The 15,547-nt window shown below is 48.0% G+C and overlaps 1 protein-coding gene across 3 annotated transcripts in view; it reads left to right on the top strand.

The window, feature by feature from the left end:
* Positions 891-15,547, top strand: part of MKI67 (marker of proliferation Ki-67) — a 29,619-nt gene continuing 14,962 nt past the window's right edge. The window contains exons 1-11 of one of the 3 annotated variants that reach the window (XM_005698601.3): positions 891-1,094; positions 1,483-1,654; positions 4,042-4,120; positions 4,211-4,326; positions 7,930-7,996; positions 10,082-10,127; positions 10,569-11,669; positions 13,051-13,226; positions 14,391-14,712; positions 14,804-14,922; positions 15,023-15,194. In XM_005698601.3, the coding sequence (XP_005698658.2) occupies positions 1,563-1,654; positions 4,042-4,120; positions 4,211-4,326; positions 7,930-7,996; positions 10,082-10,127; positions 10,569-11,669; positions 13,051-13,226; positions 14,391-14,712; positions 14,804-14,922; positions 15,023-15,194 (2,290 nt within the window). In that variant the 5' untranslated portion in view covers positions 891-1,094; positions 1,483-1,562. The remainder of the gene's footprint in view (positions 1,095-1,482; positions 1,655-4,041; positions 4,121-4,210; positions 4,327-7,929; positions 7,997-10,081; positions 10,128-10,568; positions 11,670-13,050; positions 13,227-14,390; positions 14,713-14,803; positions 14,923-15,022; positions 15,195-15,547) is intronic. The other 2 variants (XM_018041459.1, XM_018041458.1) reach the window with 2 other exon arrangements.

Here is a 15,547-nt window from a genome sequence, read left to right on the forward strand (position 1 = left end):
TAGCCACCAAAAAGAAAGTGAAGAGGAAGACGTTGTCTACATCTTTATAAAGCAGTGAGTATAAGTGCGGAAAAAATTGTATTTTACGATATTCCTCATGCCTTTTTAAAAACAAAAAAAAGAATCGTGTGTATTACTGGGAAAAGACACAAAAGATGGCTTGTAACAATTGGTCATCTTTAGGGAAATAGAGGAACTTAAAAAAAACTGTAAACCTACCAGCAACGAGTAACATACTATGTACCATTGTTAACTGTGTTTGACCCTTAGAGAAAAGGAGGCAAGGTTTTCGCGGAGGTGGGACCTTGCTGCATTTCAGCAGGGTCTGAGCTGTAAGGGTGGAGGACCCTTTACGAGGGCGCCTTCCGCGAAGGCACGCGAACCAAGCCGGTCCGCCCGGCCCAGCGGAGCCCGCCCCCGCGGAGCCCGCCCCGCCCCGCGCAGCCCTAACCCTGCCCCAGCCTCGCCCCTCCATTCCCATTGGTCTGTGTCTAAGCCGGGAGCCCGCCCCGCCCCGCGCAGCCCTAACCCTGCCCCAGCCTCGCCCCTCCATTCCCATTGGTCTGTGTCTAAGCCGGGAGCCCGCCCCGCCCCGCGCAGCCCTAACCCTGCCCCAGCCTCGCCCCTCCATTCCCATTGGTCTGTGTCTAAGCCGGGAGGCCGCCCCCGCCCCGCGCAGCCCTAACCCTCTCGTTTGCCCGCCCCTCCACTCCCATTGGTCTGTCTCTACGCCACTGCGCCCAATCGCTGCGCTTAGCGCCAAATTTGAATCGCTGTTATCATTTGAATCGAGAGGGCGCCGCGGCGGCTTTTCGCGCCCGAGCCGCTACCGCCGGGCGCCTCCGGGACTTGGCTGGGCTGGGCCATCCGGCCGCCTGCGAGGACGAGGGGCGAGGGCGGGGGGTGGAGCGGGGACCGCAGCCGCAGCGGAGGTGGGCGCGAGTCTGCAGGCTGAGGCCCGGTCGGTCCCTGCGGCGCGGGCCGGGAGGCGGACGCAGGTGGACTGGTCCCCTGCTCCTCCCGGGGCCGACGCGAGGTGCTCGCCGCGGGGTGGTGGATCGATCCCCTGGCGTCGGCGCGGGAGACTCGTCCCGGTGAGCCGCGGCCGGGGCCCTTCGGGGTGCGGGGGCAGCTGGCGGGGCCCCGGGGGGGGGGCCGCGTGGACCACTCCGGACTCTGCGGGCACAGGCGCCCTGGGCTGGGCCCTGCTCGTTCTCAGCGCTCGCGTGGAGTCTCGGCGGGAACCTCCCCGGGAGCCGCGACCCTGGTGGGCGCCGTCCTGGCCGCAGGTCTGTGAGGGGGGCGCCGAGTTGTCGGGGGACCAGCCTGGGGCTTCCACAGCTGTCAGTATAAAGTGTGGGTCGGGGCGGCCGGAGCATTGGTGAAGCGACCCCAGTTGGTCACTTACAAGTGCCTTCTTAGCTCTTTGCTTTAGGGTAACCTCCGGCTCCCCACGTGTTTTATTTTTGTTATTTCCTTCAGTGACCTGTAAGTCTGCTTCAGCAAACCTTTTGATGTCTGACCTTCCCGTCGGGGATTATACTCAAATTCTTGTTTAGAAAATGGGTCCAACAAGACGCCTGGTTACCATCAAAAGGAGCGGGGTGGATGGCCCTCACTTTCCGCTGAGCCTCCGCACCTGCGTGTTTGGAAGGTGAGCCCTGCCCTTGCGCGGACAATTGACATAATTTGGCTTTAAAACCCCCTCAGTGTTACTAACCACAGGTTGACAGATGGGACGCCCAGCTCCAGGAGTAGAGGAGCCCTTGGGTTTGCTCAGGATTGCCTATGTACTGTCAATGTGACTGGCTGACTCATGTGAAATAGAATTTTGAGGATGATGTTTATATAATTGTGTGTGTGTTTAATCAAAGATTTAAAAATTGGTTTGATAAAAATCTATAATTGGAGAAAAATGTAAAGGATTCTCAAATCCTGCTTGACTTCAGGCAGGCTTTCGAAGGCCGCTGTGCTCATCTGAAAACTCTCTGAACTGAGCATTCCTTGGCTGCCGGGGGTTACTATTGAACAAATAAGGAAGGGATCTGTGTTGGCTTGTTGGTCTTTCTGGGAAAAAAGTGGAAATGGGAAGAAGAGTCTTTCCGATTGTGTTTTGAGAACTTTTCTTTGGGTGCCTTCCTGTGTTGTTGGTGGCAGTAACTGTGGTCCGTGTATAAACAGGAACTGTTAATCATACCCAGCTCTCGTTTTCTAAAAGTGATGGGTAAGTTACCCTCCCTGTAGAACCCTGTGTGGTGGAACCCTGACCCCCTCCCACCCACACTCCATCCTCCTACCAGTCATCCTGCACCCACGTTCCACCACAGGGCAAACTCTGGCTCACCTTGGTGCTGTTAGCCAGTTGGCGCTTCTATCTCTGGGGTTTGCTCTCTACCCTCCTACATGAGCGATTCATGTACCCTGAGAAGAAGACTTCACTGAGCACTGCTCTTTTTTTTCCTAACCCACACGTGGTAACGAGGCTGCAGTTTGTCCGTTTCACTCCTAAGGTCCCGAGAGCAGAAACTGTCTTGTTAATAATTATGTAGCTGGTGTCTGGTATGGGGTCTGGTGTATCAGAGGTGGTTACTGTCCGGCACGCCAACAATTGTCCTGTTGAAACATCAGCTGGAGAATTGGATTTGGAGTCAGTATGTAGCAGTGGTTGTCAGCTGAGAGCCATATGACCCCCAGGAGATACCTGGCAAAGTCTGGAGACATTTTTTCATGTCACGATGTGGGAGCCCCACATCACCGACGTCAGGGAGCAGAGGTCAGCTTTGCTGCCAGTCCTACCATGTACAGGACGGCTGCCCCTACAAAGAGCTGTCTGGCTGGGATGTCAGGGGCCGAGGTGGAGAGCCACTCCTCTGTAGCGACTTTCGCTGGCGGTCTCCTGCCAGACATTCTCATTTCTAACGAGATAATCTTTCTCTCATGCCTCAAAATAAAAATCTTTTCATTGACTTAGAGTAGCTGTTCACTTTCCATAACTTCTACTCTCTTCAAAAGGAAAAGACAAAAAAAAACATTTCGGTGTCAAATGGCAGGCATTCTTTCATTACTGTAGTGATCAAGTGTCTTCTTATGCAAGATTGTTTAATCTAGAAACCCATTTGTAGTGTTTGATCGTGTGACACGGGGAGGAAGGGCTACTCTAAGGCTCCAGAGGTTCCTGTTGAGAACAGAGGAGTCACGGTTTGTTCAAACATGTTAAACCTAGGATGGTACCAGGGGCACCAGAGGCCCAGGGAGCCTTGCCAAGGCATCTTCGACCAGCTTCTCGGTGGTCTGGGGATTTCTGTCTTGCGGTGCTTGCTGCTGATGTCAGCTTCCTGTGAAAAGACAGGTTGCATCTAGATAACTGGTTGTTGTTGCTTGTGTTTAGTGTCTGGAATGAGAGGAGACTTGTGACTTTGTCAGTTAATAGTGCAGTTTTAAAACAATCAAAAGGTCACAAGTTGTGAGCATTTACTGCGTGCCCGGCAAGTGACATTCCTGGGTAACGCATTTAATTGTGTGCAGAGCACCATGGTGTCGGTGTCGATGGAGTCCTCTTGGTATATGAAGAAACTGAGGCACAGAGAGGTCCTAACATGAAATATAGCACTTTTGGAGATGATTAAACCTTTAAACATACATAGCATTACCAACAAACATGTGTAAATCTTTTTATTAAAAAAAAAAAAAAAAAAAAGCAGAGTCCAAAAAATAATTATTCTCCAAACTGATGTGAAGTACTCCTTTATCTGGGCCTCATAATTATAAGCATAAATAGTTTAGCAAAAGGAAATTCAGTTTTGTATTCTAATATTTTCCATTATAATTTTTTAAGTACTCTGCGTTTTAATGATTTAAAGTAGCTGCTTCTACAATACTTGTAAAAATTGCCAGCAAAATGCAAAGATCCTTTACATTGCCCAGTTTGTTTTTCATTTATGTCATTGCATTAACAGATCAAATGCTGTTTTATTTTGAGTCAGTAATGTAAATTTTTTTAAATCACAACAACCTAAAAAATCTTTATTCTTTTAAATTAAGGGGTATCGAGTGTGACATTCGTATTCAGCTTCCTGTAGTGTCCAAACAACACTGCAAAATTGAAATCAGTGAGCAAGAGGTGAGTGGGTTTTGGGAAGTCTATTTTGAAAAACTTTTCACTTTGTATCCATTTACTAGTGACATGTTCTCCTGTGTTTTCTATTTATAGGCAGTATTGTTTAATTTGAGTTCCACAAATCCAACACAAATAAATGGATCAACTTTTGATAAACCTGTACAGCTAGAACATGGCGATGTGATAACAATTGTTGATCGGTCTTTCAGGTAGGTAAGATCTAACTGGGCTAAAGACTTTCTGAGTCACCAAAAACCAGCCTCACAGTTCACCAGGGATCCTTCTTTAATGCGGGTAAACATCAACATGTTTGAGGTTGTCATTCCCAACACTAAGTCTTCATCTAAATAAATTCACGAGCATCTAGAAGGAATGACAAATGGAGTTTATTGTGCCCAGCTAAAGGATTTGAGAGCAGATATCTGTGCCAAGGACAGCAACCAGGTCCTAAAGGAGAATCGTGCTGCTGCAAACGTTGTGAAACTGCATCCATTTTACTTCTCTATGTTAAAACCAAGTACAGTCATAGAGAAAGAGACGAAACGAGATGCATGACTCAACTTACTGGGACGGACCAGCCTTGTGATTTCACCTGTCAGGGACTGAACTGTGCTCTCCTAAATTCACAAGTTCAAATCCTAACCCCCAGCTCCCCGGGCATGGGACCATTTTCAGACAGGCCTTGAAAAAGAGGATTAAGTTAAATTGAGGCTGTTAGAGTGAGTCCTAATCCCCTCCCACCCGTGTCCTTATAAGAAGAGGCTAGGACTCAGAGAAGCCGGGGGAGCAGGTACTCAGGGGACAACCCCGAGGAAGCGGCCGGAGCCTAGGAGAGACGTCCCAGGAGGGCACGCTGCCCACACCTTGATTTCGGACTCCTGGCCTTTGGAACTGTGAGGAAAGACATTTCTCTTGTTTAAGGGTGTGATGTTTGGTTAGAGAACTAATATACCACCCAAGCCATCAGCAACATTTCCGGAAGCTTTTCCTCATGCGTCTTCTCATCACTATCTCCACTCACCACGTAAACCACGAGAGCGTGGCTTTTCTGATTGCCTAAGAGGCTTCGGAGTTCTCCTGCCTGAGCTTGCATCTCTCACCACTGTGGTTTTGTCTGCCTTTATTAAACTGCCTACGATTGTGACTGAGTTCTGCGCTTACGGTTGTGAGATTCACAGCATGGACAGGATGGGTGGACACACCAGTTGATTCCTTCTCACTGCTTAAGGATTTCTTTGAATTAACCGCAGTTTTACACACAGATATACACTATTCATTCTGGATGGACATTTGATCAATTTTGTTTTTGAAATGAGTCAGAGCTTGCTTTTTATGATCAGATGTGGTTAACTCTGTACTAACCTGTCCTGTGTGTTTGAAAAGAACATGTGTCCCACAGCTGCTGGGCAGAGTGTTCTATCTGTATAGGTCCATAAGATTCAAATTCCCAACTAGATTCCTGGTAACATTTTCTGCTGATTCTTAGTTACTTGGACAGGTAAGTTGTAATCATGCATTTAGGATTTTTTTCTTTTTTGTTTTTAGCTCTGTAAGTTTTTGCTTCCTCTATTTTGAGGCCATACTGTGGGTTTAAATTAAGAATTATCTCCTCTGGGAGGATGAAGCTCCATCATGTATTGTTCTGAAATGTCCTGTACCTTAAGTAATGCTTTCGATGAGAGATTTCATACTATAGTTCTTTCTGCCTCTTTTTTTTTAAATCACATTGTTTTCAACTTTCATAATCCTTAAGGTTTAGATGGTCTCTAGGAACTGGCTGCTAGATGGACTTTTGTCTATAACTGGTTGATCTTGACAGATTGACCCTTTCATCATTGTAAAATGTACAATGTCTCTAAATAATTTTTATCTTAAAGTTAATTTTGTCTGGTGTTGGTACAACCTCTGTACCTGTCTTCCAGCTGCTGTTTGCCTGGTGTATCTTTCTCCATCATTATGCTCACATCCTATGTATGTCTTTTTAAGAAAATGTATACTTTAAAAGTGTTTCTACTGAATATTCAATGATTATAAGTACTGTAAGTTAGACATTTAGCCAAAGCACACTTGCTTACAGGTTAAACACAGTCATAAAGATGTCTTAAATAGAAACTCATCATGCAGGCAAATTGAGTTCTTTGATGCCCTCTTTTGGAAAGCAGAGGGTGAAAGGAAAAAGGTCTCTCATCCCATATGAAAGAGAGTGAAGTCTAGGAGAATTCACATGCTGTTAGTGATTTTCTGTGACCAAATCACTAAGGTTGCCAGACTTAGTAAAACAAAACAAAGCAAAAAAGCCCAGGTTGTTCAGTTAAGCTTGAATTTAAGATAAATGAGTACTATTTGTGTCTTTGATTCTCAACTGTATCTGTTGTAGGAAGCAATACATTAATAGTTTGGATCCTTTTTGTCATCCATTCTGCTAAATGGAACTCCATTTTCATTACTGCCTTCATTTGTATTCAACAGATATTTTCTGATTTGAATATCCTGATCTTTTCTTTTTCTGTGCTTTTTGTGAATTTGCCTTCATTTTTAAAGGGTGTTTTTATTGGATAGAGACTTCTGGATAGGAAATATCTGATGTGGAATGGAGAACCAGAACTATTTTCCCCAATGAAATGCTGCTCAGATTAAGATTGAGATGATCAAATACCTCTAACAACAAATAGAAAATGGGTTTGAGGAAGAAGGGCTTGGTTCAGAACTCTGGCACCATGAGGAACAATCTCAGACGCCTGGCGGCTCCAGTCTTGTTTGGTACCGCTCTTCAGTTGCTTAGTCGTGTCCGACTCTGCAATCCCGTGGACTGCAGCACACCAGGCTTCCCTGTCCTTCACCATCTCCTTAAATCTGCTCAAACTCACGTCCACTGAGTCAGTGGCACCATCCAGCCATCTCATCCTCTGTCGTCTCCTTCTCCTCCTGCCCTCAATCTTTCCCAGCATCAGGGTCTTTTCAGATGAGTCAGCTCTTAGCATCAGGTGGCCTAAGTGTTGGAGTTTCAGCCTCAGCATCAGTCCTTCCAGTGAACACCCAGGACTGATCTTCTTTAAGATGGACTGGTTGGCTCTCCTTGCAGTCCAAGGGACTCTCCAGAGTCTTCTCCAACACCACAGTTCAAAAGCATCAGTTCTTCAGTGCCCAGCCTTTAGATCTTACTTAGGTGGCATCTAAATTCTTTTCATCCTCTCTTACCTGGATACCTAAGTTCAGTATGTGTTATAAAATGTTGTTCTGTGAGTTGATACCCGAAGTCTGTTAGAACAATTATGTCTCTTCCTAAACATCTTTACATCTTCCTAAAACGGGCCTTTGTTCAGATACAGATGGAGTAAATGGGAAGCTTGAAGAGCTCATAGTGATCCGAAGTTAAAGTATAGCTCTGTAATTACTCTGCAGTGAGTGACATCACAAAGTGATGAAAGGTGGTAGATGCCACCAGCTTCTTGGTTAACCTTCCAGATCATCACATGATTTCCGTGGGAAAAAACTAAGAGACACCTGGTTTTGTTCTATTACACAGTTGGTTCCAACAGAGTAGGTGCTCAGCGATATTGTAAAGGCTAGTTAGGGTTCAGAAATTAATCTGGTCCCAATCTCTGATGATGGTGTTCTGAACGAAACAAAGCAATTTACCTAAGTTTTTCGTGTAAAAACACTTCTCTAACTCTAAATATCTTTGCTTGAATAAGGTAATATCTTAAACAAAACCTGAAGTTTGTTCCTTGGACATAAGTCAGATATAGTAGTTTTATTTTTGGTCACAAACCTTTAACCTGAGTATGTGTCTGTGATTCTGTGCACTTCAGGTATGAAAATGAAAGTCATCAGGATGGAAGCAAGTCACCTGGATTTCCAGGACAAAGACGGGACCAGGTGATGGGGGATGTCATCCAGCTTTGGGCTCTGAGTCTTTTTTGCATGATGATATGAAAGCTTTTGTCTGCACTGACACTGTGTTTCGTTACACGGGAGAACAGTTTATCAGTTATAGTAGGAAAGTGTCACTAAGGTATTAAAACAAGCTGAGCTTAGATATATTAATATAATTTAAGCTATCATTCCTCTTTTATTCAACATGGGGAGTACTAAGTATCACACTTTGGGCCCCAAAGTCTCCTCAAGTGTCTCACAATCTGATTTTGCAAACCTTTGGTTAAGACAGCCCTGACATAGAACTCCGATTCCAGAACCACGGGATCTGGTGGTTCATTTTGTGCCCCATTCATCCATTTTTATTTTTCTGAGATAATCACATCAGAGTTGTGGGTGCCAGAGATGCTGTCCAGGTTTGATGGACAGATGACCCATAACACTGAAGGAGAGTCACTGCCTTTTGTTTATCAGTGAAGAGAACACATTCCAAATGATCCGTCTTCCTAAAATGCAGTTCTGGGAGATTTAGTAGGACTTAGAATGTTCCAGGTAAATCCTGAGACTTCCTGTCCGTCCTCCTTTTTACGAAGCTACTCAAGCTAGCCTTGTCTGACCAGGCTGGAACGGCCTGGCTTGAGAGTCTTATCACAGGGACTCCTGAGATCAGCCAGAGGCTCTGCATTTGAAGGTGCTCCTCCTTCCCGAGAGAAGTAACTAACGTCCACCTGCTCATCAGCTTTGGGGGACGGCTAGCTTCTGAGGGCTTCCCAGGTGGTAAAGAATCTGCCTGCCAGTGCAGGAGATGTGGGTTTGGTCCCTGGGTCAGGAAGATACCCTCGAAGAGGTAATGGCAACCCGTGCCAGTATTCTTTCCTAGAAATATCCGTGGACAGAGGAGCCTGGTGGGCTGCAGTCCACGGGGTCAAAAAGAGTCAGATGCGACTGAGCAACTAAATACACACAGCTTCTGAGGTGTCCCGCCTGCCACTGCGCCCTCCAGCTTGCTTCTGTTATTCAGCCACTCAGTCGTGTCCAGCTCTTTGTGACTCCATGGACTTCAGCATGCCAGGCTTCCCTGTCCTTCACTATCTCCTGGAGTTTGTGAACTTGTTACTCTAACTTGTGAGTAGGTATAAAGAAAGCAATCGAAAAGCTGAACTAAGGGTTAAATAGGAGGTCCCAAGGGTCTGTGACCAGAGTGTTATCTGGGTTGTGATAACGGAAATATCCTAATTGAATACTTAGAACATGTCATCTGACTATGATCTTTATGACTGTTGGATATTAGCGTGCAAAAAAAATATGGGCTTATATTTTGTATAGATTTTTAAATTTTAATTCGTTTTTATTGTTCAGAAACTGAGCCCTCACACAGGAAGTTTGAGAAGCAGTGCATTCAATACCAAGAAATCGGAAATTGATTAAAGACGGAAGTTAAAGTGTTTGCCTTTGGGTATATTTTGTGATTTCCCCCAGTGATTCAGAGGACATTATTTTTCTAACTTTGGAACAGTATTGGACTTCTGTATCTTGTATTCTTGTTATTCTGTAGTCGGTCTTCTCCTGATGAAAAGCTGCCTGGGAAGGATCATGAAGGCGGCCAAGCAGGAAAGCTAGATCTAATTCCAGTGCTCCGGGGGTGCAGAGTCTCTGGGCGCGCTGTTCACCTCTACCTTAACTCCTGAGGTTTCAGATACACCTCCAGTGTCTGCCAGCAAAGGCCCACATGCTAAATTAATCCCACCTCTCCCAAGGATCCTGTAGCCATTTGTGCTAAAACTGAGTGTGAAGTCAATGACCCTGTGTCTTTGGTAGGTTCCCAGACCCTAAGGGTAGGTGATGTTGACTTTCAGCTTTGATTCCTCTTTCACAGAAGTTCAATGGATTATAAACTCATCTGAGAAATGCCTGTGCTCTGAGCCCCAGCACCCGAAGGTCTGGGCTCATTTCCCAAAGTCTCTTCACATCCTAAAGAGCAGTAGGGTAGAGGAGGCCATCCACCAGAAGAGTATCTTAGTAAATAGGATTTACTGCCAGTATCTGAAAAGGCTTCTAAATCGATCTTCGTATTTTGCCCATTTACAGGAAGCTTCGCGTCGGGTCTCAAGATCCAGCTTATCTTCCAATCCAGGTCAGTAGTTTTTTGCTTTCGTTTGTTTTCCTGAGATCCTGTAAGATCAGTTCTTCATGTAGACTTGTGGTGCGGAAGGGACAGACACAGGTGGGCACCCGAGTTAACCTTTCCCCCAGGTGATGTCTGGGCGCCGTGCTGGTTGGAGGGTGCATGTGGAGACACGTTGCCTGGTTCAGTTGTCTCCTTGATCCTGGGCGGATGGGCAGCACTGGATGCCTGATCCTGGTGTCATGCACTGAGGTGCTTTATCTATTTGGCTTGTAACACTAGTGTCAGAATAATGTCACCATGCATTTTGGACATTAAGAAAGTTTTAGGCCAAGTGAAAAGCTAGGTTTTTAAGACAATTTGAAATAATTTCCAAAATGTGCATATTGCGCATGTTAAAATCATTGAGAAAATCTCAAACTTCTTATTATTTCATAATTCATTGTCAAGAAGGGAAAGCTCAAGATTCCAGTGCCTGTTCAGAAGTCACGGAAGAAGCTGTTTCAGGAAGGCCTGTGGCCCACGGGGAAGACATCACGGCCGCACACGCCATCTGGGGGCACTGGGAAGATGATGTGGCCAGGAAAACACCCAGTCATGTTCGTTCCTCAGAACTTCCTGGAGATACCCACAGAGGTGCGACGGATCCCACCACTGGGGACTCGAAAGAAGATCCCAGTGTAGCATCAGGGGCCTGTTGTGAAGAACCGAAGGCTTTTTCTTCCATACAGTATCTTAAAAGGAGTGACCAGAGTGAGTCTCCCTTTAGGAAGCTTTACGAGTCAATGAAAGTGGAGTTAGATGTGAACCCAGGAAAAGTCAGCGTTCTGCAGAATCGCAGAAAATCAGGACCGCAGCGTCACTGCACAACAGGCAGAGAAAGCACTGATGGGTTACAGCACGAGACTCTGGTCTCCCCCAAATCCAGATGGAAGTCGGGCCGAAGCCCCCACATGACGGCAGACCCTGGTTTAGGGGAGCAAGGAAGTAGCCAGACTGAGGGAGAGGGGAGTGGGGAGCCGGTTCAGATGCCCAAGGAGCTCAAGAGTCCTGGCATCGCCTGCACGGAGACGGAGACAAGGAAAACCAGGACCCCCGTGCAGTGTTCACAGCAAACCACGATGCCCCTGCGGTGTTCACCACACAGCCCCTCCCGGAGGCGGCGGAGTGCAAACCCGGGTGCTGGCGGTGGCCGTGTATCCCAGAGTCTAGACCAAAGTGAAGGCTCCAGGGCAGATGACCAGATGTTCACTCCCCAGAAGTCCTTGCCTGAAAATCAAACACCTGTTAAAGTTGGGAGTTTTGGAAATACACCAGAAAAGCTTTTCTCTAGAAAGAGGAAGAGTGTGCCTGCAAATGTTGACCGTCTGACTGCAGAAACTGAGATTCCACCTCCGATGATCTCAGCTTCACTGGCCCTGCAAGTTGAAAGGAAGATTCAGAGCGATCTTCTCAACAAGCCTGAGAAGCTGGGCCCAGCAACTGGACAAGTGGGCCCTGGGTTATCCGGCCTTGATGCAGCTGAAATCAGCAGCTTCGGTGATTCCACAAGTAAGTCTATTTAACTGTCCATTTATTTCCCCCCCAAAGTTTACTCCTACCTTGTGTCTAGATGTGAATTAGTAGTCCCTTCCTTCATTCGCTAATGATTCGCTCTGTGAGACAATAAGGGACCATGATAAGAGCCATATTCATCATCATAGATTTATGTGAAAGCCCTGGTAACCCACCAACCAGAGGAGGTGCTGGCTACTAGGGAAGAATTAGCAGGGGTCTAAGGAGATAGGGTGGCCCCAAAATATATTTGATTCTTGGGAGAATAAGCTTGAGCATAATTGCTTTTCATAGGAGTTCAGTTCTGACCTACAAGCTCTTATATCCTATAGGTTGAGCCTTTAGAATAAGCAGTGGAAATCTTGGAAATCTTTCCTTGGGGGGGTGGTTCCTAGAACACCCTTGGACCGCCTCCGTGGGTTTACATGCCAGGCGCTGCTGTGGGTGCCTTTCAGACAGCGACTCCCTAGCCTCCGTGTTGGCACAGGCGGGCCAGTGGGACAGGTGTTGTATTCTCTTCCTTCTGCAAGTGGGGAAGCCACCTGATGGCATGCTGCGGGCAGCAGAGATGTGACCCGTGGGGCAGGCGATGCAGCTCAGGAGCCTCCCACACTCCTGAGGGGACCCCAGGTGCTCAGAGGCTGTGCCCGGCTCACAGTCCTCAGGGGGTACCCCTGGGTGCTCAGAGGCTGTGCTCGGCTCACAGTCCTCAGGGGGGAACCCCAGGTGCTCAGAGGCAGTGCCCAGCTCACAGTCTTCACGGGGACCCCCTGGGTGCTCAGGCTGTGCCCGGCTGTCTGCTCTGCATCTGCAGAGAGCCCATGGGGTGGGGTGTGTGGTTCTGAACTCAGACTCAGTGCATGACTTCATGGTGTTCCCCATGAGTGTCACAAATGGGGCATGTCGCTTAGACAAGGGTTTGTGTTGATGAGCAGTTCACAAAGGTGTGTAGTTGGGCCTGCCTGTCCAGATCTCTGGGAAAAGCTTCCAGCCCCTGGTTCCACTCACATGCAGGTCTGGGTGAGGCCTGAGTGAGAGTCCCTTGGGAAAGCCTACTCAGTCCACTGCTGGAGCTCATCGCTGGCATCCCCCTGGTCCACAGTGGGGACCACTGATCAGCCACGCCCTTCTTAGGCTTTGTCCGCACAGGACTTGTCACCATGTAAACAGAGTCCTTGCACTGTTGCGTTGGGCCTTGGCATTTTGTGGTTTGTCCTGGATCTTTCATTAGCTTCATCAGCATCAGGAGAGTATGAAGGTGGGGAGGTGCCAGGCCTCAGTGAACTCGCGGTAGGTTTGTCTTTAAAGGTTAGTGGAAGCAGGTCACACTTGGGGCGCGGTTTGCTTTGCACTCTGACATCTGTGCCCATTCCTCTAGACAAGATGGAGGGCGTGGCTGCGAAGAGGAGGCGGGTCTCCTTTGGGGGTTGCCTGAGACCCGAATTATTCGACGAAAACTTACCTCCCAACACACCTCTCAAAAGAGGAGAGACGCCAAAGCAAAGACGGTCACTGGCTGCCCACACGCCCACCGTCCTGAAGAAAATCATCAAGGTGAGGTTCCCCGCGGGCCTCCCCCTGGGGTCTGATGATGGCGTACATCCTGGGTCCACACTGTTTCCAGGGGCTTCCCTGGTGGCTCAGCGTAAAGGATCCACCTGCAGTGCAGGAGACCCGGATTTGATCCCTGGGTCAGGAAGATCCCCTAGAGAAGGGACTGGTAACCCACTCCACCATTCTTGCCTGGGAAATCCCACGGACAGAGGAGCCTGGTGGGTTACAGTCCATGATGTTGCAAAGAGTTGGACACAACTGAAGTGACGAACACTTTTTTTCACTCTTTCCAAAACTCTCACACTTGTAGAATAACAGTGAAGACCTTCTTTCTAATAAAGTAAAAAGCATCAATGTCTCTGTGAGAACGCATTCCCAGAGGTGTTGGCAAATGGACCCCTGAGTTCCAAACCACAACCCAAGGGTGGCTGAGCACAGGTGGGTCCTCAGGACCTCCCTTCTCTGCAGAGGCAGCCTGCTGACCACACTTCTGGGCCAAGTGGTCACACTCGGGTTATAGTTAAATACCATTTGGAAAGACAGAGCTGTAAGATTGTGTTCTTTCCCTTTTAGAATGACAAGGTGAAAGACAGAGCTTGGATGGCATGCACACCATGGTTTTGACCATCAGCTCTTTAGAATTTTTCATCACTGACCCTTTAGGGGTGTGATCTTGTATCTCTAGAGAGGTGTGCCCCCCACCCCCCAGCTCCCCTTCTCCAGAAGGCCTGGGTAGTCTTTAATTTCTTTTCATTTCAGTTAATTTTCTTTTCCTGTTGCTATAGGAGCATGAGGTATGTCTCCTTCCCACCTCTTTTGTATGAGCCCCGGAAATGGGCTGAACCCACGCTAACCCGAGGTGGTTAGACTCCCACGAAGGGTGTTTCCTTGGATATAGATCAGAGCCCCACTCATCAGGAAGTTCCTTCCACCTTTCCACTGGAAATGCCTCAGTCAAGACTTATTCAGTGCTTTCTTTTCCCCCTTCTTTTTAAGTGAGAGACACAGACTCCTATCTCTACTGTATGCTTGACAGACACTAGTCGGAGCAGTCAGTGCTTTGAGATTTACACAACTAAAATTGTTGAGTGGGTAGGGTTTTCGCATTCATTACACAGATGTTATATTTGGGGTAAGGTTTCCTACACACATTCCAATTGCCAGGAGCAGCCCCAGCCATCAGGGAAAGAAGATTCTTCAGAAGTCCGTCTGGAAGTGACCTCACCGGATGCCTTCATGAGCTCTCCGGCTGCTAACGCCGTCCACGCTTCTGCGGCCACTCCTGACCGATGCCGCAGGCTGTCCAAGGCGTCTTGCGTGTCGGGGGTTGGCAGGTCCCCGCATCAGACAGATGTCCCCAGGAAAGGAGGGAGACGGAGCAGCAGCCTCCCTCCCCAGAGAGCATCCCTGGAGCGGAGCCAGCACGGGATCCTCCAGACGATTTTCTCCAGGAGAAGGAGTGGTGCCTCAGAGGCCAATTTGATCGGTGAGTGCGTGGTGTCTGCAGATGGGGTTCAAGGTGGACTTTTCCGTGGGTGCCGGTTTGGAAACGTCTCCGCATCTCTTTCCTGTGACAGTGGCAAGATCATGGGCAGATGTAGTGAAACTCGGTGCCAAGCAGGCCCAGAATAAAGCTGTGAAACGTGGCCTTCCCAAGCAGCCGGGCAGACGGCAGAGAAGAGCCAACACTCCGAAGGTGCGTGTTCCAACGTGGAGTGTGCTCTTGACGTGTCAGGGGGACGCAAAGGGTGGCTTTCAGGCTTTGACGTATTGTTGATCTCCCGATCATTTTCCAGAAGCCGCCTGGCCCCGTTCACAGTCAGTTCAGCACCGGCCACGCAAACTCTCCCTGCACCATCGTCATAGGGAAAGCTCAGCTCGAGAAAGTGACCGTGCCGGCTCGGCCCTACAGGGTGATAAACAACTTCATGGTCAGCAAACCAAGGGACTTCAGTGAAGATCTTTCAGGTAAAAGCATAGCCCTGGCTCTTATAAACCAGAGCCCTGTCCTCCTCCTGTGGGGGTCCCACCTGGGTGGGCGTCTCGTTTGTTTATCTGCTGTGCCTGGGACAGGAAGATAAATAATCCAGACAACTCAGGGGTGGGGACGGGGTGCGACATGGTGTTCAAGGAAGAGGGAGCTGGATTGGAGTGCAAGGACCGGTCCTCAACGATTTGGGGTCACACGTCCTGCAGGAAGCAGACGGGAAATGTCTTCCCTTTGGATTGAAGAGTAGTTGGTTTACAGTGTTGTGTTAGTTTTAAGTGTATAGCACAGAGATTCAAATATATATGTATATAATTATTTTTTAAAAAATATT

This window comes from Capra hircus, chromosome 26 (assembly GCF_001704415.2).
Source record: "Capra hircus breed San Clemente chromosome 26, ASM170441v1, whole genome shotgun sequence".
NCBI classification, from domain to species: domain Eukaryota; kingdom Metazoa; phylum Chordata; class Mammalia; order Artiodactyla; family Bovidae; genus Capra; species Capra hircus.